General features: G+C 36.8%; 1 protein-coding gene across 1 annotated transcript in view; it reads left to right on the top strand.

Moving 5' to 3' along the window:
• The window catches only part of PKD2 (polycystin 2, transient receptor potential cation channel), a 64,284-nt gene extending 40,558 nt beyond the window's left edge, over nt 1–23,726 (top strand). Inside the window, exons 9-15 of the mRNA XM_054591758.1 lie at nt 343–463; nt 3,625–3,723; nt 14,699–14,820; nt 15,079–15,196; nt 16,340–16,503; nt 21,843–21,990; nt 22,366–23,726. Coding sequence (XP_054447733.1) covers nt 343–463; nt 3,625–3,723; nt 14,699–14,820; nt 15,079–15,196; nt 16,340–16,503; nt 21,843–21,990; nt 22,366–22,602 — 1,009 coding nt within the window. The 3' untranslated portion in view covers nt 22,603–23,726. The remainder of the gene's footprint in view (nt 1–342; nt 464–3,624; nt 3,724–14,698; nt 14,821–15,078; nt 15,197–16,339; nt 16,504–21,842; nt 21,991–22,365) is intronic.
• The last annotated feature ends 1,417 nt before the right edge of the window (nt 23,727–25,143 follow it).

The following is a 25,143-nucleotide window of genomic DNA, read 5'->3' as shown; positions in this document are numbered from 1 at the left end:
ATCACCGTTATGAAGGTTTAGAGCTACCATGTTTGACCTAGATTATAGCCTATTGTTTTATAAATTATCAAATAATAATAACTGTTATATTTCTTTTCAACCAAGTGGAAATAATATATTTAGCATGAAAGAATATTATTTTTATTCCAGAAGTCCTCAGTGCTCATATAAATAGCAAGTTTATTTGCATTGACAATTTTCTATTATTTACCAGCTATCTACACTGAAAAAAATGTCTGAAAGTGTGAAATCGTTTTTTAAGAAGTGTTGCATAAATTCTGGATATTCTCTGTTTTTGTATTGTGGTGTTGTGTTGTGTTTTGTTTTGTTTTGTTTTTATAGCTTCACTCAATTCCGTATCATTTTGGGTGATATCAACTTCGCAGAGATTGAGGAAGCTAATCGAGTTTTGGGACCAATTTATTTCACTACATTTGTGTTCTTTATGTTCTTCATTCTTTTGGTATGTACACTTTTATTTAGAATGAGGTGATTTAAATTTCATAAATTACCATCTTTTGTTTTCTCTACACTCTATTGCCTATCATTTTTTAAAAGACCCAGGAAGTAGAAAAATGTAGATATTAGAAATCATTTCATTTTACTTCTCTTTGATTTACAGTTTTAAGTCTTCATCTTTCATGTATCTATCTATAGATAGCAGATAGATAGATAAATAGATAGATAGATAGATAGATAGATAGATAGACAGACACATAATGCCTATGCAGTACAAAAAAATAGATCAAGTGCAAATTTAAAAAGTTCCTAAAATAGTGCTTTGCCTAAAGAGTACTCTGCTCACATGCTTTGTAAACACCATCATCAGCACTTCCCCAGTCACTTGCTAGCATGACTTTGCATTTCTTTCACTCTCTCTTTTCTGTTTAAAAAGGAGGAACTGACAGAGCAAGCTAATCCAGGATGTCGAGTAATATTTGAGTGAATTAGTGCTTTTCAAGATTAAGATATTTTCTTTTAACTTACTCATATTTAGCATAGGTAGAGACTGCCTCCAGGAATATTTGTGTTTTAAATTTAAAATTCAGTCTAATAGTGTATGGATATTGCTTTAAAAATTATTTTCAAAGGTATTTTTTATTCTCTTTATTTGGTACAAATTAACATTTTTAATATTTGGTCTTAAGATTTTTAAAGGCATTTTATTCTTCATCTTAACATTTATGCACTTTCTTGTCCACTAAGAAAGTATTAAATTCAGTTAGTTTAACCTAGGCAGTGGTTATTTTTTCATTTAAACACAAACACCTAAGAGTTCCTACATCAACCACAACCTTAAAAAAACAATGAAGCTCCATTTTCAATGGATTTGTAAATATTCTTTGTATAAGATTCAGTATTCCAATGTAATACCTCCAGAGCTGATCCAGGTATTTAATGGTTAAATATATGGTATTTACTGAGTGAGAATTAAATGTATTTGCATAAGACTGAAGAGTCAGGAATGTCATGAAAGTTCACTTGTATCTTACGGTACACATGTATCATGATTACTTTTAAACTTGAGCCTCCTAAGTTTCTTCTTCCCATCATATATTAAAGAAAAAAATAGAGGAGAAAGAAAGCCCTTCTAACTCTCTAATGTTGGTAGTACTTGAATTCTGGAACATCTGAATACCCGAATCTCTACTAAGAAAACAAAAACCAGGAATTGAGAGTTCTGCGGTGACCTAAGTTTTCTCTGTATTATCAGTCAGCGAAGTGAGGAACATAACTGTGGCAACTGGAAATGCTTGTATGTGGACTCGTTTGAATGTTGTTCTCCAGTAGATAGCACCTTCTAAATTATTCAGTCATTTTATCAGATCAATCTCTAGAACATAAAAAGAAGCTCTTAGTTTTTGTCTTTATACTAAAATATTTTTTTGTACTGCTGAACCAGAAAGAATTGCTCTCTCTGCAGCCCCCCAAAGGGAGAAGGGAGGATACTATCAATACAAACTTGTAAAAAAAATTTTTTTATGGAAATGACAAGCCAAGTGCAGTGTTGGCTGCCTCTCTGAGATGACTGCCAGATGTTAATTTATTGCTCCTACATAATAAGGAGCCACACTGGTGTGAGGTGGTCAGGAGCTCAGGCAGGAAGTGAAAGCCCCATTAACAATGGGGAAAGACCTCAGATTGCAGAAGCCCATCTGACAATTGAGTGAGCCAGGATGGAAAGAAGGAGGGTAAACTTCCTCTCCCTATACCTTCAAGAGCCTTTCTCGGCCACTTTCCAATTTTTGAAATCTCTTTGGAGGATGCATACTGTAATCCATTTCACTAATACATTTGCAAGCATTAGGTAACAGCCATTTGGAAACAAAAATAAGGAGAGGTGGGAAATGTAACTCTGACTACAACTGCCTGCCCTTGGAATTGAGCATTAAGCCTGAAACTTAAGTGTGTTCTCTATTCTATTCTCATTTCTGGTGTAGAATCTTAGTTTATGGCAATTTGGTAGCCCATTAAAATTCATTCTAATAATATAGCTCTCATTTGTTAATTCACCAATCATTTGATAAATATGTACTGAGCCACTGTATTCCAGTCAATGTACTGGGAATGCAGTGGTAAGGAAAATAGAACCCCACCCTGCCCTCATGAAGTTTTCATAAACTTGTAGGGAAAATAGACATAATCAAATATACAACTCTATAGTTACAAATCATAGTAAAGTGCTAAAAAGGAAAAACAAAGAGCATATTAAAGAAAGACCTAATCGGTTGGGTGCAGTGCTTACAGAAACTCTGTTGGAAACAAGTGTTGAAAATATAAACCACTTTACTGGGGAACGGAAAAGTCAGAAAAAGGAACTACCCATTACTGAATAATAATAACTATATATTATATAGTATTGCACCCTAGGCCCTGTCTTTAAGCACTTTTTGTATATTATCTCATGAATCCTTACCACGGATATGTAAGGGAGGTGCTATTATTTCTCCCATCTTAAAAATACAAAGACAAATCAATGTATTTTAAAATGGTTAGAAAATTTAAACAATATAGTCTTAACAGTGCCAAGACCAAAACCCAACTTTGCTTGACTCCAAAGTCTATGTCTTGTCCACTCAGCTTTTCTCAACTACCTTCTTGCTATGTCTACCAAACTCCCACTTGCAGATATCTGTTTAACTCTTCTATCTTCTATAAATCTCAAATAATATTATATGACAATATTTGGAATAAACAGAATTTCATTTGTCTGTGTTGACTGTTGAAATTTGAAAAGCTATTTAAAGTTCACTCCAAATAATTTATGTCAAATGAAAAAATGTAGAGAACAAATATAAGCAAAAATAACAAAATAATCCCTCCATTCATAGTTAAATACATTAATATTTTACTATATTTTATTCTCTTTTCTTTTTGCAAAATATATCATAATATATGGTTTTGCAAGTGAGGAAATATCTCGCATTTTCTTTCAGCAGAACTTAATTGAAAAAATAATGTTCCCAAACCATATAGTAGCAAACTATTCATTTAGGACTTTCTAAGATCTCAAATATTTAAAAAAATGGTGAACAAAAAGGCATGTGTCAAAGATTAGATTGTTGTTTACAGATATACTTAGGTTGCTGCTTTAACCTCAACCTTTCTTTGATTCACAAACAGAACATGTTTTTGGCCATCATCAATGACACTTACTCAGAAGTGAAGTCCGACTTGGCTCAGCAGAAAGCTGACATGGAGCTCTCAGACCTTATCAGAAAGGTATGGCAAGTCCTATTGTCAGAAGTGTTTTATTTTCCACATAAAATAGGCATGTTTCAGTCAGATTTCCAAATCAACATTAATCAGCTGTCATTGTTTAAAATAAAGAGTAGATTGCTGTATTATAGGAATAATTTAAGTGAAGTGTCCTTGGAGCTAGAGGTGGATCCATTGCTAACTTGGATTTAAATTCTGGGAACCCTGGAGTTAAGTTCTCAATGAACTCTTTAGACTCTTAGAGCTGAACTGCTGGTTTCATCCCCCATGTTTTGATAACTCCTCTAGTGGGCTCTCACTTCCAGGCTCAGAGTTTAGAATAAACTGGAAAATTATAAAGACATTTCCACTTTTTCTATCTCAATTACAGTTTTAAAAAAAAGTTTCAGAAGCAAATACTTCGTAGTTTACCCTTTATCCTTGACCTTCCAGGGAAGCTATAAAATAGTCAAAGGAAAATGTCTTTGGAGTAAGGCCACAGCCTTTGGGCATGAGAACTTTCACTACCTACTTTCTCAGGAAGTGCTTACCTATTAAATAGAAGAGCAGGACTGGAAAGTTGGGCAGCTTTGTTCTTCTCCATATGACTTCATTTGCTTTAAAGCAACAGCAAATAGCTGCATGTAAAGTTTATAGGTTGTCATCTAACTTCATTTTCTAAGATACAGTGGCTCCTTTTCTGTTGGGTCAAGCCACAGGACTATGTTGTCTGTGAATCATGTTGTAACAGAGAACTTTTCCCTCTTTAAACAGAGTCTATTGGATGGGACCTAATTTGCATTATCCTGAATTTTGCATAACAGTTTATTGTATTTTAGCAAATCTCCTGAGTGTATACAAGCAGTCCCTACTTTGCATTTTGGTCCTTATATACAAAATATCAATTATTTCCGTTAAATAATGCCAGCATCTTGACACAATTCAAATTTTAGTTATCACAGTGTATTGACTGAGTAATAACATAAAATACAAACCTCACTTTTGAAACCGGAAAAGCCAGCGTTTGTGCTGCCTGTCGCTACCAACATCATAACGCAGACAGGGACTGAATCTCTCTGGGCACTTTATTCAGATGGCCTGCGATCTGAGAAGAGGGCAGGTTATGTAGCCTAAGAGACCATCTTAAATTCCATTTGAAACCGACCCTTCTTATAAGGAGAAGAAAAGTGTAGGTAAAGGGCTTGGAATTCGGGGGAAAAGGTTAATCAGATAAAAGCTGCAGCATCCATTCACCTGTCAACTGGTGATTCTTTAGCTGTCTACCTGGGCAGTGGCTATCTCACCCTGGAGCACAATGGCTCAGGTACCATCTTGACTGCTTGACTGGGGGCGCAGCAGTGGAACTGCCTGTGGTCTCCTCGAGTCAGAGTGGGTCACACTTCAGTTCCTGAAACAATAGCTTTTTACATGCTTTGATTGCTATGCTTATTAGCTATTACCTAAAAATAAAATTTTTCAACTCTTGAGTCCCCCATCATTTTCAGTTATCCCAGTATATTATCTGCGAGTAACGGCATAGAGTGCAAGTCTCACTGCAAATCATTACATAAACTACGGGTGTGCATCAGAATCAATGACCAGTAATGTCACTTCTTGCAAACTCTTGGTCACAGAGTTTCTGCTATTCACTTCACATGCAAAGCATGTAGTGTTGCTTCCTTATCTCCCAGTGATAAATCATGTGACAGTTTACAAAAAAAAAAGAATAATTGGAAGAGAGAATGGGCCAGCAAAGATGAAAGTATAGTAGAGAAATGAAGAATGATAACACTGTACGTGAAAATCAAAATCAATGTATTGGATTTCTAGAAGAAATAAGTAGCTGTTCATGAGAGTATCACTCTCATGCTGCCAAAAGAACTTAGTGATAGCACATTTATCAATATAAATGAGGCAAGTGATGGTGACAGAAAGGATGAAGGTGCTTCAGAGGAAGTAACATTGGCAAAAAAAAAAAAAAAGCCCTTCAAGTTAAAGGAACTCTTGGCAGTATTTTGCAACATGAGAAGTGCAAAGGATAAAATGTTGGGAACTGATCCATACTGAGAAGGATTATGAGAACCCACCAAGATATAGAAAAAATGCTCAATGCTCACTCTATATTGTATGCTATACAAGAAGAAGAAGGCAAACAGAGTTCAAAACACTCTAGATAAGTTTAACCCCTCCGAAGCAAAAAGAATTGTACTACTTATTCTCCCAAGGAAATGGATCCAGTAATTTTCTGAGTTCACCTCATTAACCACATTTTTGAGTTCAGAACCAAGCGTCGTACATTTCAGGTTTTACACTAAGTCAGGGGCGTGGTCCCAGTACAGAGTTAAACAGGGACTGTGTTGGGACCAGCATGACATGTTACTGTCTTAGCCCCAAGGCTCACATATCATTAGGCAAACTGGGATCCTTTCATTATTGAAAATTACTAATGTGTGCTAATAAGAGCAATAGTAATAATAGCTAATATTTCTGTATTTTTATTATAAACACTAAGCGGGAGGAACCAAACTTCTTCTGCCCTCAAGGTTCTTCTGAGTGGTCTAATAATCAAGTAGACATTAGATTAGCAAGAGAAAATAACCAAATTTAATACATACATATGTATGGGAGCTCCACATTCATGAGAGAATCAGAGACCTCACATGCACAAGAGGTGCAAAGATGGAAAGGGAACATGGGTATATAAGACATCCTGATGCCGCTCCTTCTCCCCACTCCTCTCTGTAAGTTATATCTGAATCTCTTCTCCTGCAGAGCTTAATTAAGCAGGTAAAGGGAAAAGTGACCCTGAGAAAACCTGTGAGAGAGGAGAGAAATAAGAATATACTCAGAAAACACAAGGATTAATAGTTTGAGATAACTCTGTTACATTCGTTACATAATTGATTAGTTGTAGAAAAATTTGATAGTTATAATCATATCACTCATATAAAAAATTGCACAAAATAATCCTGATCCTCTCACCTATAAAAACCACTTTTAACATTTGTGCATATATCTTTCAAGAATTTTATCTGTATGTCTATTTGTGTGTATATCAATAACATTAGAAAATCTTAGTCAAGCTATTTATAACCCGCTTCTTTTACTTGATATTGGTGGTAAGTCATGAACATAGCCATAAATTAAAAAAAAAAAAAAAAAGGACATCCTGAGCTATGAATGAGGTAAAGTGCCTTGGACACTTCAAAAGGGTCACTACAGGATGATAAGAACAAAGGTTTAGTAAATAGAACTTTGCCCTATAGATTGGTCAAAAAATTATTATCACTGACAATTGTTTATTATGGGCAAGGCCCCTAATTTAAGTTCTAGATATTTCAGGGAAGGGCAGAGGTTTCTCTTGTGCCTGAGGTTAAAGTTTCCTTTGCTCAGGACAATCTGCATACCACAGAGGCACATCTTGGAGTGACTCATTCTGAACCGCCACAGTTCCCTCCACTGAAATTTCTCTGGAAGTTTCACATGCCAGAAGTTAGGTAGGTAGATTAAACCTGTCTCAATCTTGACAGTCTTGAATTCAGAATTGAAATTTAATTCAGTTAAATAGTCGTGTCTCATTTCAAGAGACAGTGATGTAGGTGGGGACTCCCAAACTTAAGTCTATAGTACAAGGAACCAGGTATTTAATAAAAGGCATCTCTACAGAAACAAACAAACAAAAAAACAAAGATTAATGATTGGAGAAGACTAATCCCGGTTTCTGAGTTCTGAAGGCAGGCAATCAAGATTTCTAGATGTCTGTCTCCAGTTATCTTCAGATGGAGTAGAGGCAGGCAGGAACAATCTGATAGATTCTCCTGGTCTGCAGTTTGAATGTCTCTGGTGATCTTTCTACCAGAGGCACAAAGATTGTCCATAGATGAGCTGTTGTGGTGATTTCTCTGAAGTCTATATCAAGTTGTCTGTCACAGTTTAGCTTGCATGGCCCTGGAAAAGGGGTGGGTTTTTTTTTTTTTTTTTTTACTCTTCACCTGAGGATACGTTTTTCTTGCTTTTAGAGGGAGAAGAAGCAGGGGGAGAGAGAAATATCGGTGTGAGAGAGAAACATCAATCGGTTGTCTCTCGTACATGCCCCTGCTGGGGATTGAACCCACACCCTAGGTATGTGCCCTGACCAGGAACTGAACCTGCAAACTTTTGTCGTATGGGACAGGGCTCCAACCAGCTGAGCCTCCTGGGCAGGGTAGAAAAGGGCAGTTTTAATTCTCAATAATTCCAAGTCAAAGTGTGGGAAAATGAAACTGTTAGTTCAGAGGATTGCAGCCAAATACTTAAGGACACTGATAAAGTCTCTTTAGCCACTCAGCCAAAAAAGAAAACTAGAAAAATTCAGGATCCAGCCCAGTTTAGAAATAGAAAATTTTAAATACTTAAAAGTCAATGAGCAGCACTAGAAGCTAATATCCACAAAGGTATATTACAGTTTCTACTGCAGTTCAATTTTCTCTCTCTAAAATTACCCCCATTTTTACCAAAGACAGCCAAACTAAGATTAATTTATTTGCAAAATTAGTCTATTCAATAAATGGCCTGATTATTTGTGTTAGCCCAGCAAGAATAGTAATTACTAGCCCTGACCAGTGTGGCTTAGTTGATTGGGCATCATCCTGCAAAGAAAAAGGTCATAGGTTTTATCTTTATAGGTTTTTAGCCTGGGTTGCAGGTTCCGTCCCTGGTGAGGGCACATATGAAAAGCAGTTGATCAGTGTTTCTCTCTCACATCAGTGTTTCTCTCCCTCTCATTCTCTATTCCTTCCTCTCTCTCTAAAAATCAATAAAATCTCTAAACAAAAAGGAGGGGATAGAAATTATACATATAGACGCTTTCAAATCTGCTTTACTGGAATTTTTCATGAGGAATCTTCTAATTGATCCTAAAAAGACCTCTCAAAGCCAGGAAAGCCAGGGCAAGGACTTGTCATCAGGCATAGGTTTGGGTGAGTTCCTGTCCTTCTCAAGGTCCCCAACATATGCTGAGGTTTCTACACCTGCTGAGAAGTGACATTCTTTGCTAACATGGCAAGGCAGCTGGGAATCATTTAAGCAAGCTACCAGGCCAATATTTCCAAGTATTTTTATTGGCTTCCATAAGTCGATCTTAATTCTTTAAAATTGTTTGTCATATGCATGTCTCTGTCAAATATGACATTCCAATCAAAGACTTGGTAATAAAGCCAGTTTCCAGTTGCATTCTGTTATAAGGAGAATATATTCCTATTGAACTTATGCAAATAACCATATTGTCATGAAAATAAAAATACTTAAGAGTTTCCAAATTCTGGAGGGATCAGATAGAAAGGAAAGGATAAGTGTTTCAATAATGCTCACAAAGCACAATTTACCAAATTGCTATGTCATAGGTAGTTTAAGAGAAATAAGTTTCCTTTTATCTGGAAAACAAAAGGTTAAAATATATGAGTAATTTCAAACAAAAAAGTCATAAAAACTGTAACCATTTTCATCAGTTCACTCAGTCCTGTGTAATTAAACTTGTTCTGCTTGACACCAAATATTCCATTAATTCTCTCGACCTTGACTAATATTCAAGGGTGATAGGGTCAGTCACAATTTCAAGAAGTTTACAGCCATTGTTTATCCCCCTTAATTTCCTTGATTCAGGAGCCTATTGCCCTGTAAGGACATCAGAATAGCAAAGACCTGGCAACGAGGGGTCATTTTTGTAGAAACAGAATGGATTTCTTTATTTTACCTTATTTGGAAAAGGCCTAGGCATTCATGAATATTCATCATTTAATTTAGCTAGCAAAACTTTAAAGTTTCAAGTTACCGAGATTTAGGAAAGCAGTTTTAACAATATCATTATTGCTAAGTAGCTCCCTTAAAAGGAAAACTTTTATCCTACTTACATTTATTTAATTTATTTGTTTGTGCCTAACAATTAAGTTTAGATTACTTTTGAAAATGTTATACCAAGTTACTTTTCTTGCTGACAACAGATATAACATGAGCTTATTTGACTAATATACCCAAGTAGGATAAAAGTATTATTTAATGCTGCTTATTCTAAAGATAATGCCCATATAACCAAACCGAACCCAAACCAGCTTTAATATCAAATATTTTCCCAGATCACATGATTCTAAAAAAAAGTTTTGGGTTAGTTTCTGTTATATTTTTTAAGAATTCTCATATAAACACTTGTTTAAGCCAATTTAAAAGAGCTTTTTTTATAAGTTAACATTATCATCCAGAAGTAGAAAATACCACACAATACACATGAACATGCAAAAAAACATGAACAGTAACTCCTTAGTCTTTATTTTTAAATTACTGCCATAGGACACATAAGATAATATAAAAGTACAATTGGGTCCAAACTGTGTTTCTGGCAGAATAAATGGAGGTGACCCATGTGGATGGTTAAACCTCATTCTTACTAGTATTTGTGGAGAAATCCCTTAAGTTTTGTATTTGTTTTTCACAAGGGAGCCTTGGGGCCATAGAAGCACTTTGTGCTTTCAAAAACACCCTAGTCTCCATTTTTCTTTCTTCAGTCTTAGAAATTGTGGATGATAAAGATAGTTTGGCTCTGAAGTCCTTCTAAAGCTGCATTTCTAGTTCCACAAACATTTGTGAGATAAGAACAAATGCTCTCAAAATTAAGTTACATCAAAATTATGATGTAACTTAAGTGACATCCTAAATTGACCTACCTAATTATATAATCCTTAATTTGCCTCTTTCCCTCTGGGTATACAGTTTCATTTTACCTTAGGGAAAGGGCTCAAAATTAAAAAAAAAAAATTTACCAGGCTCTTACATTAGTTTCCAATGTAATTACTGATCAAAAAGTTACTAAATCCTTTCAAATATCTTAGCAGGTTTTAGCTGGGACAAACAGTAGATATTTCTAGCAGTATTAAATAGTCCCGTGGACCCAAGAGGGCACTGAGGCGACTACCTCGTAGAGCCTTTCCCCAGTAACCAAAAGGGAGAACTGGCAGCCTTCACGTCCCTGCTCCCCAGTGAGACACAACGTCCACTTCCCTTATGCAATCAGGTAAAAGAGATGCAATCAGTGAAAGTTGACAAACTTTTTTTAACATAAAGGCTGTTTTAAATTCCAGTTTTAATAATCTTATTAATTCTTACATTTTTATATTCTTTTAATGTGAGCGTAGCCTGAGTTAAGGCATCAGCAGTGAGTTTTGGTGCCCCAGTTCATAAATTCCTATGTTAAGGAGTCCTGGAAATTTCTCTTTTCTAGCTCCTCACCACTCTTGAGTAAAAAGGCCTTGGGTCCCCAGCAAAGGGTCAAGCCAAGGGACAGGACACTGGCCCTGTTAATCAATCTTTAAGTTAATTTAACCAGCCTGTTACACCATGGGATTACTGTCAGTTTTCTCATTGTAATCATTTCCTTACAGTCTTTTAAATTCCTCCACACCGGGTAAATAGAGCAGTCTTGTTTGAGGCCCTTTTTCTTGGGGGACCAACAAAGGGTCAATCTGGTCTATTCATCCTTTGGTAGTTCTGTACCTAAGCTCATCAATATCAGTTTTATTTATTCCAATTTCCTTTCTTTCTAATTGGTACATTCCTCATAATAGCCGTTGTAAGTTTAGATTATAATTTCCTTGAGGGCTGGCAGCCCTTTAATAGGACCCCAGCTGTAGTTCAGCCCACATTTCTGTGTGGCAGTATTTTGGAGCTTCCAACCTTACAGTTACCAAGTCCAGCTCTTAGGACATAAAATTTTGGTTGTCTTTAAGTAAAATTTTGCCTTTTTTTCTTTTATTTTTCTTTTTAAGTGCAGGACAATTGTACTTCCGATGTCCTGGGGTTTTTGTTCTTTTTTTTTTTTTAAACAAAATCTGCAGATGTCTGGAGGCAAATGGGAAGGGGTCTGAGTTGACTTCAGTGTTTGTTCTAATTTTTGTCCTTCCATTTTATTAAGGGAATCTTAATGGTTAGATATTACAGCAGTATGAGAGCTTTCTAAGATAATTATTTCCTTCTTTTCAATTTAGAAATTTTTCCAATTAAAAGGATCTATCATCTGCTCTCAACAGTGGGATCTATAGCGACTCAAAACCGACACTTTGGACATAAAAGGCTTTTCCAAAGGAGAGTGGGAAAAGATGCAACCCTCACAGGACAGTTTATTCCCAAAGTTAGCCTAAGAAATACGAAGAGCGTTGGGGCCAGGGGGCAGGCACTGTCTTTAAACACCTGTTCCAAAATGCAGGGAATCATGTGCCTTCCCTCTTTGAATAGAGTAAGATTTGGGGATTCAATAAGCTTGTATCCACAGCCCATCTGGCTGCTCAGCAAATGCATGTGCATCATCCATCTGGCAAAGATAACGAACCATGTCTGCAAGGAACAGGACACAGAAAACTCTCAGGAGCTTGTCTTGGCCAAATAGAGAGCAAGGTGCCCCTTGGCAAGTGCACCCTCTTGATGTTAGAAGCCAGAGAGAAAATATTCTCACTGGTCATAAGGCCAAGTTCTCAGGACAAATAACAAAATGAAATGAGAGAAACCAGACAGAGAAAAGCAAAACCCATGAGCAATCACCACGTAACCAAGAGCTGCTTCTCCAAGAAGCTAGTTTCACAGATATTCTCTTCTGCCAGTCTAAATTTAGAAGAGAGAAGATTTCTCACCACTTTTGCTTCCACCAGGTCTTACAGAAGGAGATCAGGAAGTGTGCTGACATGGTAAGAACCCTTACTTTCTGCTGGACTGTGTAAGATATCCCACGATCTCCTCACCTGCAACTTCTTGTGGAGAAGTGCAGGGTTCCAGCCAGTGATTTTATCCTGCTCACAGCACCAACTGTGGAGGAGAAACACACTTTCTTCTGGCTGGTTTAATAAATACACATGAGACAGACTAACAAGAGAAAATAACCAAATTTAATACATACATATATATGGGAATCCTACATATATGAGAGAGGCAGAGAGGTGCCTCGTGCGTAAGAGGTGTAGAGATAGAAAGGCAACATGGGTGTGTAAGACATTTCTGAGCTAGGGATGAGGTGCCTTGGGGTCTTCAAAGGGTCATTGCAGGGTGATAAGAAGAGCAGATGCTGTAAACAGAAGTTTGTCCTGCCCTACAGACAGGTCAAAAGCGATTATCTCTGATAATTGCTTATTATGGACAAGGCTCCTAATTCAAATTCTTCTAGGTATTTCAGGGAGGAGGGGTATACGTTTCCCTTGTACCTGTAGCTAAAGTTGCCATTAGCTCAAAACAATCTGCATACCACAGAGGCAAATTGGGGTGTCTTGTTATGAACCCCCACAATACAATGCTAAATACTTTACATATGTATTATTTCATTTGTTTCTGATGACAGCTATGGGAATTGATTGTTATTATCCACACTCTAGGGATGATATAACTGAGGCCTGGAGAATATAAGCATGTTCAAGGTCACCTAGAAGTTGGCCCAAGCCATAACACATGCTCTTAACCTAATCAAAACACTTTACATATGACAAAAGGAACTTGTTCTATTTGGATAGGAAGAGGCAATTCTAGTGCATTCTCCTTTCAGTAACTTGATATGAACTGTTCCAGGTGAGCAGTTGAGATGCCTCTAAGCATCTTTGACTTAATTCTTGTGGGTTTTAGAATAATGTTATGAAAATAAGTTGCAGTGTAAAGCATACTACTAATATATGCAATGCAAGATACTCAGTTCTTGAGATATTCAGGTTGGTTGGCTTCTTTCTTTGCCCTTTGAAAAGAGTAAGATTTTAGTTCTATTTAGAGAACCTCCGACTTCAAAATGATCAACTTTTATCTTGGTCCCCACTGGCCTGGCTGGCCATAGACTTAGTAAAAGCAACTTGGGGGAGTACCCACTTAACGATATTTGATTTGGGGGAATATTCACCATCATAATTTGTGGAGCTGCCACACACCCCAAAGTCTCATAAAAATGTTGCACCATATCCTCTGTAAGAAGAATCTTCCAGTTAGAAAGGTGTCCCCTTTGGAAGGGGTCATTGAAACCCAAACATTTGGGTCCACTGGGTAGAGGGGGTTGCATGACATTGTGATTTAAAAGGTCTTAGGATAAGTTTGTTTGTTTTTTTTAAATGTCCACCTTGTCAGGTTATTTATTTTAGAGAGAGAGGAAGGGTGACACAGAGAGAGAGAGAAAAAAAACAATTTGTATTTCCACTAATTTATGCATTCATTGATTGCTGCTTGTGTGAGCCCTGGCTGGGAAGCAAACCTGCCACCTTGGTGTACTGGGACAGTGCTCTAACCAGCTGAGCTGTCCGGCCAGGGCAAGGATAGGTTTTTTTACAAAGAAATAAAACATTTTAATTTTCAATGTTTCTATAATAATATTTTAAATTTATAGTAAATAAACATTCATTTTACATTTTTTAAAATTTCCCTATGACTTCATAACCAACACCAAGGGAGCTTTTAATGTTTGACAAAAAGTTTTAAAGGTCATGGACCGGTTGGTTGTTGCTGTTGATTATTAACATCTCTTTGTACAGTTTGAGCTTGCATAGTCATATTATAGTCCTGCACGATAATGCACAGCAAGGTCTGCCTGTAGTTTATTAATAAAAAATCCACATCCACACTGTACTGAAATATATATTAACATATATAAGGGGATTACTGTGAAATAATACAGAAAACAAACAGTTGATGACTCAAATTTCTCAATACTCGAAAGAACTGTTGCCCACTGCTACATATCCTGAGGCAGACAGCTATGAAACATGTAGTGATTTTCATTTCCATAACCTAAACTTGTATTCACATATGATCAAAAAGCTCTTAGTTCTCCTTGATTTATTGAAGGACTCTGACTCTTTGCATATAACTCTTGCGGAAGATACATCCATTATTCATTTATTAAATACATACTTGTTGAGTGGAGCTGTTCTAGGTTTACAATAGTTGCTATTGCAAATTGAAGGCAAAGCAAATACAAAAGGGGAATACACTAAACCAAGTCTTTTATTTTCAACAGGGCTACCATAAAGCCTTGGTCAAACTAAAGCTGAAAAAAAATACTGTGGATGACATTTCAGAGAGTCTGCGGCAAGGGGGAGGCAAGTTAAACTTTGATGAACTTCGACAAGATCTTAAAGGGTGAGAGTCACACTTTCTGAGGCCATGGAAAATTCCTTATGTAAAGATAAATTCTTGGTGATATAGGTATTTCTGGTCCAAGTACACTCATAGAAACACCTTTTTTTCAGCAGTGGGTATCTCTCTGAAACAATACTGTAAGAAGAGGACTGTCCCTCATTCAGCAATTTCTCCTTTCCTCCTGCATTTTGATGTCTCTGTGTTTGGGTTGGACCATGTTAGTGAATGAGTTCATCTGTAACCTCTCAATAATTTCAGGAAGGGCCATACTGATGCAGAGATCGAGGCAATATTCACAAAATATGACCGAGATGGAGACCAAGAACTGACTGAACATGAACATCAGCAGATGAGAGATGACTTGGAAAAAGAGAGGGTGGGTTTAGTTCGGCACCCACGATGTTTCAGATACCATACTAAATAGTGGGTTGTTGAGAGCCATTCATTCTCATTCTCACCCTCTCTCTCTCCCCCTCCCTGCTTCCTTCCATTCTCACTCTTGCTCTCTCTCATCAATGTATGTATTAGTACCCTGCTTATTCCAACAAGGATATATAGCACAATAATATATAAAAATGCAGTAAGTTAGCATGAATGTAAAAAAATCAAAATGAATGAAGCAAAACAAAACAAATGCAATATAAAACTAGATTATGAATGAAGCTAAAAATGCATTCCATAAAAGCACATATGCCTATTAAGATTGGGCTATAGATTTGGTCCTAAGCTTTCTAGTAATGAACTTGAAAATAGAAACCTGAATAGTTCCATATTTCACAATGTTCATGAGAGTGGAGGAAAAAAGGATTTCTTAGGAGATATAAAATTAGTTACTCTTGAAATTAACATTTAACATAAAATAACTACCTCCCATTTGAACATTTAATAAACTATTAAAAATAAACTTACATGGGCTTTTATAATCAGAAAATAATAGGTAAAAACTGTAATATTAACTTTAAAAATAAATGGTTTAACAAAAAAAATTGCATGGTAATTGAGGTACAGCAAATGAAGATGCATGTTATATAGAAAAGTCATTTTCCTATGAGGAGATAGTATAGAACAGTGGTTTCTAAATGGTGCTCCACAGAACAGTACCATTTGGTGAAAAACTTTACCAGTCATAGTGAAATGTGAACAAGAAGACAGTAGATTTTCACAAGGCTGTATTTAGTCAAAATTCTTATTTTGAGATTATATCCTTCCTTCTTTGTAGCTATTAAATGTGTTATCTTTTATGAAAAGGTGCACAGTTCTTTATTTACTTTTTCTTTGCCTTGGGTTTTTCATGTTCTTTCTTGTCCAAACAATAAATTAGTAACTTCTTGCTGGCAATTAAAAACTAGTTTGAAAATTTGCCAATCCATGAAATTAAAAGGTGTGAGAATCACAGTATGGGGCTAACCCCAAAGAAACCTGAAGTAAATGACACACACCGATTTCTCATTGGCCCAAGTCCTCAGGGAAGCTTCTGTGGCATCTGGGTGTTCCTGCTCAATGACCCCATTTTCTTCAGGAGGACCTTGACTTGGATCACGGCTCTTTACCGCGTCCCATGAGCAGCCGAAGTTTCCCACGAAGCCTGGATGACTCTGAGGAGGATGATGACGAAGACAGTGGTCATAGCTCCAGAAGGAGAGGAAGCATCTCCAGTGGGGTTTCTTATGAAGAGTTTCAAGTGTAAGTATAAAAGAATTGCTACACAAATTTGCTTGAACCTGTCTCCCTTGTCCTGTTTTGATATTTCTTTATGTAATGGGTCCAACACTACAACTATGTACATACTGTCTTATACTGTTGTAAATCGGTAACAGGAAAAAAAGAGAAATATGCGTTAATAGTGTCTTTTATAGTTACATAATTACCTTTACCAGTGCTCTTTGGTTTTGTTTTTTGCTTTTCCATGAGAAATATAATTGCAGTACTGTCTAGGATCACTTGCTTTCAGCTTGCAGAACTTCCTTTAATATCGCTTCTAAAGAATGGATTCTTTCAGTTTTCTTTGATTTAGGAATATTTTTATTTCACCTTTATTTCTTTCTGGTCTCTATTGTTTCAGATGAGTAGACAGTTATTAATCTTACTGAGGCTCACTGGTAGTGGAGAAGTTATTTTTCTCTTGTTTCTTTCAAGATTTTGTCTTTGTCTTTATCTTTTAGTATTTTTCCACAATATGTCTGAGTGTAGATCCCTTTGCAACTGTCCTACCTGATGTTTGTTAAGCTTCTTAGATGTGTAATATTTTCATTAAATTTGGTAAGCTTTCATCCATTATGTCTTCAGATATTTTATTACTCCTTTTTCACTCTTCTTTCCTTCTGGAGCTCCAGTTACATGTATGTTGGAGTGCTTCATGGTATCCCACATTTCTCTTAGGCTCTGTTCATTTTTCTTCATTTTTTTTTCTCTGTGTTCTTCAGATTGCATAGTTTCTATTGACCTATCTTCAAGTTCACAGATTCTTTCTTCTGCCAGTTCATATTTACCATTGAGACCCTCTAGTGAATTTTTTTTTTTTTTCCCTATTTCATGGCTTGTACTTTTCAACTCCATAATTTCTGTTGGTTGTTTTTAATAATTCACCATTTGATAAGACAGTGACATGGTACTCTTATTTATTTCTTTAAGCATGATTTTCTGAACTTTTGAATATATTTATAATAGCTACTTTGAACTCTTTGTCTACTAAATTTATCTGGGACCTTACAAAGACAGTTACTGTTGTCTGTTATTTTTCCCCATGTATGGCCACATCTTCATGTTTCTTTTTATCTCATAATTTTTTGTTAAAAACTAAATATATTAAATAACAAATCAATTCTAGATACTGATTTCTTTTCCCCCAGGGCATGCTTTTGCTTTTGTTACCATGTTTGCTTTTTAGTGAAGTCCATTTCTTCTACATTGTGAAGCCTCTGATGCTGCTTCTCAGCCAGCACAGCCATGACCATGAGCACTGGCATTCTGAGAAGAGAGTGGTTTTGGCAAGAGTCTCATTGTCTTCCCCAATTTTGACCTCACTATTAAGCCTCTGCCTCTGTTATCATTTCCATCTCTTAGGTTCTGCTTATTGTTGGCTGATGGTCTATTGTTTTCAGTAGTGCCCTGGGATATAAATTGCTCTACAGTCTTATCCAATTAAAGTTAGGCCACATTGAGGGATAGTTTTGGAGGCCAGTCTTTAGCTGTCTCCTTAGCTGATGTCTCCTTTTCTAGTTCTCTCTGGCAAACTAGCTGGTAAACAGTTTAACTTGTTGAAGTGACTAGGCTCTCCTTAACTGCTTATCACCACCATCTGTATTGTTTTTAAGAGCATTCTTAGGCTTGAATTTTCCCACACTTTCTTCCAAATAAACCCTTCATTTGCGAGAAGCTTTGGAGAAGCCAAAGAAATTGTATGTACGACCCATGGACATGAACTAAGGGTAGGGGGATGCTGATGGGACAGGGGGTGCAGGGCGGAGGGGAATAAAGAGGTAGAAAAAACTGGGACAACTGTAATAGCATAATCAATAAAATATCTATGAAAAATAAGCATATGTGTGATCTTTGGCTTATTAATAGTGGGCCATTAAAATGATTACATTAAATAATAGGAGATTATTTAAATACAGAATGTAAGAAGACATAAGAAATTACATTGTGAGTAAATATTTAATGAAATAGAGAGATGCTTGTAATATATTAACTAAATAAAGCAGGTAGAAAACAGTATTTTCGCTTATGATCCCATTATTTTGAATAAATAAAATGTATATAAATATATAACTCCTTAAAAATATATATATAGGAAAAAACTTCTGGAATGGTGGCATGAGGGCTCTGCAGGCCCTCTCCCCTAGTGAAGCAATCTTAACTGTTGGATATTATTGAAAAATTTTTTTTAATTTCTGAAAATTTTCTTAAGGGCAGACATAGAGCAAATAAAGAAGCATTTATTTATGACAGTCCACTAAATTTTGGTAAGCATTTCTGTCTTATGGTCTGACCCTGGACAAACCTCTATATGACTGTTCCAGGCAAGGGCCAGGGACAGTGGCCCATCCTCTCACAGTAACGCCCTGCTTCCTGAATAAGGTGATGGGCTGGATGGCAGCCTTTTGTCCTCTCAGCTTACCTATCCTGGCATGGAAACTCCATCCTGTAACTGGAAGTTGAATGTGGGAAACGAGCCTCATACTTAGCCACTTTTGCCTGGATTAGAGCCTCTGAAACATGGATCTGGGATGGAAGCAATGGGATGAGAAATGCTGGCGGCCCGCCTCCTCCCTGGGAGATACTGTAGCTCTCCCCTGGGATCTCAGGGGAGGGAGAGCCCTGTGTCCTTTGCCCCACCCACCCAGAGTGATGCTCCTGTCACAGTGAGCTGGGACAGATAAGAGGGAGCAGAGATGCTTCAAATGTCACAGACTCTCACTCACTCTTCTTACCGAAATTTAGTGGATTGTCATAAATAAATGCTTCTTTATTTGCTCTATGCCTGCCCTTAAGAAAATTTTCAGAAATTAAAAAAAATTTTTCAATAATATCCAACAGTTAAGATTGCTTCACTAGGGGAGAGGGCCTGCAGAGCCCTCATGCCACCATTCCAGAAGTTTTTTCCTATATATATATTTTTTAAGGAGTTATATATTTATATACATTTTATTTATTCAAAATAATGGGATCATAAGCGAAAATACTGTTTTCTACCTGCTTTATTTAGTTAATATATTACAAGCATCTCTCTATTTCATTAAATATTTACTCATAATATAATTTCTTATGTCTTCTTACATTCTGTATTTAAATAATCTATTACTTAATGTAATCATTTTAATGGCCCACTATTAATAAGCCAAAGATCACACATATGCTTATTTTTCATATATATTTTATTGATTATGCTATTACAGTTGTCCCACTTTTTTCTACCTCTTTATTCCCCTCCGCCCTGCACCCCCTGTCCCATCAGCATCTCCCTCCCCTTAGTTCATGTCCATAGGTCATGCAATATATAAATGGCTTCTCCATTTCCTATACTATTCTTAACATCCCCCTCTCTATTTTGTACCTACTATTTATGCTTCTTATTCCCTGTACCGTTTCCCCCATTCTTCCCCCCTTCCCCTTTTCCTCCCCTCTGATCTCCATTTCTGTGATTCTGTTCCTGTTCTGGTTGTGTGCTTAGTTTGCTTTTGTTTTTGTTTTTGGATTCAGTTATTGATAGTTGTGAGTTTGTTATCATTTTACTGTTCATAGTTTCTGATCTTGATCTTTTTCTTAGATGAGTCCCTTTAACATTTCATATAATAAGGGCTTGGTGATGATGAACTCCTTTAACTTGACCTTATCTGGGAAGCACTTTATCTGCCCTTCCATTCTAAATGATAGCTTTGCTGGATAGTCATCTTGGATGTAGGTCCTTGTCTTTCATGACTTGAAGTACTTCTTGCCAGCCCCTCCTTGCCTGCAAGGTTTCTTTTGAGAAACCAGCAGATAGTCTTACAGAAACTCCTTGGTAGGTAACTCTCATCTTTTCTCTTGCTGCTTTTAAGATTCTCTCCGTATCTTTAATCTAAGGTCATGTAATTATGATGTGGCTCGGTGTGTTCTTCCTTGGGTCCAACTTCTTTGGGACTCTCTGAGCTTCTTGGGTCTCCTGAAAGTCTATTTCCTTCACCAGATTTGGGAAGTTCTCCTTCACTGTTTTTTCAAACAAGTTTTCAATTTCTTGCTTTTCCTCTTTTCCTTCTGGCACCCCTATGATTTGGATGTTGGAACGTTTGAAGTTATCCCAGAGGTTTCTAAGCCTAGCCTTTCCTTATTTTTTTGGATTCTTGTTTCTTCATTCTGTTCTGGTTGAATATTTATCTCTTCTGCTCCAAATCATGGACTTCAGTCCTGGTTTCCTTCACTTTACTGTTGGTTCCCTGTATATTTTTCTTTATTTCACTTTGTGTAGCCTTTACTTTTTCCTCCATTTGGTGGTCAACCAATTCAGTGAGCATCTTGATTACCAGAGTTTTGAACTGTGCATTTGATAGGTTGGCTGTCTGTTCATTGCTTAGTTCTATTTTTGGAGCTTTGGTCTATTCTTTCATCTGGGCCATATTTCTTTGTCTCAGTGTGCCTCTTACGTTGGGAGGGGCAGAGCCTTAGGTATTCACCAGGGCAGGGCAGCCCAGGTCACTGCGTTGTGATGCTCTCTGTGGGGTGGAGCGGCCCGAGAGGGAACAAAATGCCAATTGCTTGGCTCTCAGCCTGCTTTCAGTCACCTGCCCTGCTACCCACAAGCAAATTGGGCCCTTCTGGTGCTGATTCCCAGGTGGGTGGGTTTGTATACGTTTTAGGACCCTGTGGGTCTCTCCATTGAACTCTCTCGTGAGGCTGGGAGTTTCTCCTGCCACCGCATCCCCCAGAGGTTTGTACAACCAGAGGTTTTGAGGCTTTCTCTCCATGCTGGAATGCTGGATTGCGTGGTCTGTCTCTCTCCCCAACTGTTCCTCCGGGTTTATCCACACATGAATGTGGGACTGCCTGGTCTGCCAGCCTCCGCCCTGGCTGCCCATCTCCGCCCCTCCTACCAGCCCAGATGAATGTTTCTTCCTTAACTCCTTGGTTGTCGGACTCCCATACAGTTTGATTTTCTGGCAGTTCTGGTTATTTTTTGTTTTTAACTTTGCTGTTATCCTTCTTTTGGTTGTGTGAGGAAGCAACGTATATCTACCTACACTTCCATCTTGGCTGAAACTAATTTTTTTCTTTAGAAAAGTTTCAGAAAAGAAATGTCTGAATAAAAGGTAGGCGTGTAATTTTAAGACTTCTGATACAATGTTGACTGGTAGAAAATTTGTGCCGTTAGCATTCTCATTAGCAGTACATGAGAATTTATCTCTAAAGATTGCAACTACTTGCTTAAAATTTCAAATTATCATATTGTTTAAGAAACAAGTCTTAGCACTTCCACTTGAAAGCCAGCTGGGCTGAAAAGACACCAACACAAGGTGACTTTGTCCCTCCCAACTGGTTTCCTGCAGCCTAGTGAGACGAGTGGACCGAATGGAGCACTCCATTGGCAGCATTGTGTCCAAGATTGACGCTGTGATAGTGAAGCTGGAGATCATGGAGCGGGCCAAACTGAAGAGAAGGGAGGTGCTGGGAAGACTGCTAGATGGAGTGGCTGAGGTAAGTGGTCACCTGATATGGAAACGCCCTGATGTGTAAAACGTTAGGGGAGTATAATTTGTAATACTTTTAACCACAGAGGTTTCTCTGTCTCCATAACTGCAGATCAATGAATATCAAATGATAACCTAAAGGTATTACTTTCTTAATACTAAAGGTGTTGCTTTCTCAATACTCAACGCACTGATGATCCTGCCTTTACTTAAAATTAAGCAAAGAAATTACTGTAGTAACTGAGAATTGTTATATGTTTTAAATCTCCAAACTTACCTAACTGTAAACAAATTATTTGACCTCCCGATTTCCTAAGTCAATTTCTAAGTACAAGAATATGCATCAGTCTACCTCTAACTTCTGGTGTCTTTCCTTCGTTAGGATGAAAGACTGGGTCGTGAGAGTGAAATCCACAGGGAACAGATGGAACGGCTAGTGCGTGAAGAGTTGGAACGCTGGGAATCTGATGATGCAGCTTCCCAAATGAGTCATGGTTTAGGCACCCCTGTGGGACTAAATGGTCAGCCTCGCCCCAGAAGCTCCCGCCCTTCCTCCTCTCAGTCTGCAGAAGGAGTGGCAGGCGCAGGTGGAAACGGGGGTACCAGTATGCACATGTAGGATGCTTTAGTAAATGTGTTCTAATAGGTGAGAAAGTGACTGTCCTGAATTGCCATTGCAAGGATACTACAGTAAGTCCTCATTGATCATCATCTATAGGTTATTGGAACTCTGCCGAAATGAAATAAAATGAAGCCAGTTTTACCATAGGCTAAATGACATAGGCAAGAGTTATGTTCCTACAGCATTAATATTAATAGTAAAACAACGTTATTCCAGGACCTGTTGTATTTACATGTGTGTGCCTTGACCACCAGGTGATGTCTTTGTGACCAATCATTAATTCTTATGCACTTTAATTTATTTTAGATGAATTTTGCCCATGGGTTAAAGACAATTTTTTTACTCATACAAGTAAGTAGGTGTAAATATTAAGTACATAAAAAAATCTCTGTAAAGTGTGAGAAGTGGTATGTTCACTCGGTACCATGACTGAGTCTTCTCAGTTGACAATGAAGTCGCCTTTTGAGCTAGAAGAGAACTGTGTAAAGGCTTCTGAGTTTTACTTTCAATTACAAAATCAGTATTGTCATTTTAGCCCAGTGTGTGAAGGGAAAGTAGGGGCATTCCTTCCCACTCAGGCTTGGCTCATGGGCTTAATATATAGGGGCTTAATATATAGTGTTTTTTATTGTTGTTTTAAAGAAAGGAGCCCGTTATTTCAACTACCTTCTTGGGGTAAACTTTTCTAAAAGACAAGCTAGAAAAGAGCTCCAAATCATAGAATGGGTATGTAGTCATTATGCTAGGATTTATATGAATGGTTAAGATAAATGTTGAATTGTGTGTTTTTGTTATTTTATCATATCTAATGTCTGTGGGAATAAGTGTTTTACTTACTTTGTACACTATTTCTCTCTCATTTGAAGTGAGTGGCATTAAACCACCAAAGATCAGTTGTGGGTTAAAATGTCATCTCTGACTTTACCACAGGAGAAGTAGAAGGAGCCTTATCACTAAGTTTGACTGTTTCTAATAATTAGTTTACTAAAAAATTTACTCTATATTCTCTTTGCCTATTTGCAACTAAATATAATGTTGTAACTGATCGAGGAAGAACCACTTACTAAAATTTTTAGTATGTAGTGAAATTTTTAGCAAATGTGTTCATTTTAAATGGAAATTAAGGCAGTTTTGAAATTCATTTAAAAATGTTATAAAACAAAATTTTGATTTTTATACTATTTTACAAATACAGAACTGAAATGCTCTTGACCTTGCATCTCAAACCTAGAATGTATACTCTAAATGGAGCTAAATTTTATGAAAAAGAGTTTTGGTATTGAAAGTCCATCCATTATCATAAGGTATCAGCCTGCATTTGAGTTTGCAGCATTTTTGTTTTAGGTTTTCTTTATTAGGAGAGCATCTCACCAAATTTATGGGGAATAAATCTATTTCTCAATAAAAAATAAAAACCTTACTTTTTAAAAGTGTTGAGTAAGATGACCTAGTGAAAACTAATGGGTCAAGCAGGAGAGAATAAAGTACTTGTGAATAACTCACTTGGAGAACAATAGAAGAGACGCCTATTTTTTAATTCTGTATTGTAATTCCCATGTTGTTCATTTAATTGATAGACTACGTTAGTCAAATCTTCAATGAAAACAGCAAAAAAACATTTCTAGGCTGGTTGATACAGGACTGATACACATTGTGTTTCTTTAACAGTCATTTCCCATGACTTCATCTGCATCTTTACTTTATTTCAATATGCTACACAACGTACTTTATTACTAGGTACTAAAGTTTGCATTCCAGGGATAGTGAGTGTAAGTGTTGAATATTTATGTATGTGTACCATGTTGTTACATGTGAACAAACTTCAATTTGAAGTGCAGTTATTATGTGGTATCCATGTGTATTGACCACGTGCCATATATCAATTATGGTCACTAGAAAATCTTTTATGATACTTACTGTTATACTGTTTTTCATTTCACCTGTAAAATTATAACTTACACATTTTTTTTCTTCTTTAATCATGGAGAATTCCTTCCTCCGTCCTCCCCTACCATTTTCCCCCTTATATTAATATTAAGAAAATGTTACATATGCAGGTCTCTCTCAACAATTGAGAATTTCATTAATGTGTAATACTGAGCACTTTATTGCCTAATAAAAACTCGATATAAAAACAGTTGTAAGAGTTGTCTGTTTCAAAGTACAAACAGTTGAGTAATTTGCCTTGTATAATGAGGCTAATATCATAGTAAAGACTTAGATTTTGAAAAATTCTCTTCTTATGTCCAAAAACAACATGGTTGACATATTACTTCTTCAATATATTTCTCTAGTAAATTATTCTGATGGTTGTGTAGTATATCCTAGTGTGCAGCCACCACAATTTACTTTTGCATTCTTATAGTTAATTGTTGGCTATGCTATTTGTTTCAAAATCTTTGTACATAATTCCCTTGTTGACATTTCATGATTCCTCAGTGGGTAGATAACAGGAGTTGAGTGCCAAGTCCCAGGTATATAAGTACTTAATTTTACCCAGAACTGTCAGGGCACTCCAAAATGACGGCACCACTCTAC

This window comes from Pteronotus mesoamericanus, unplaced genomic scaffold (genome assembly GCF_021234165.1).
Source record: "Pteronotus mesoamericanus isolate MK-2021 breed Mesoamerican mustached bat unplaced genomic scaffold, CSHL_Meso_final scaffold_232, whole genome shotgun sequence".
In the NCBI taxonomy this organism is placed as follows: domain Eukaryota; kingdom Metazoa; phylum Chordata; class Mammalia; order Chiroptera; family Mormoopidae; genus Pteronotus; species Pteronotus mesoamericanus.
The sequence above is the reverse complement of the archived record's forward strand: the minus strand, read 5'-3'. Positions and strand labels throughout refer to the sequence as shown.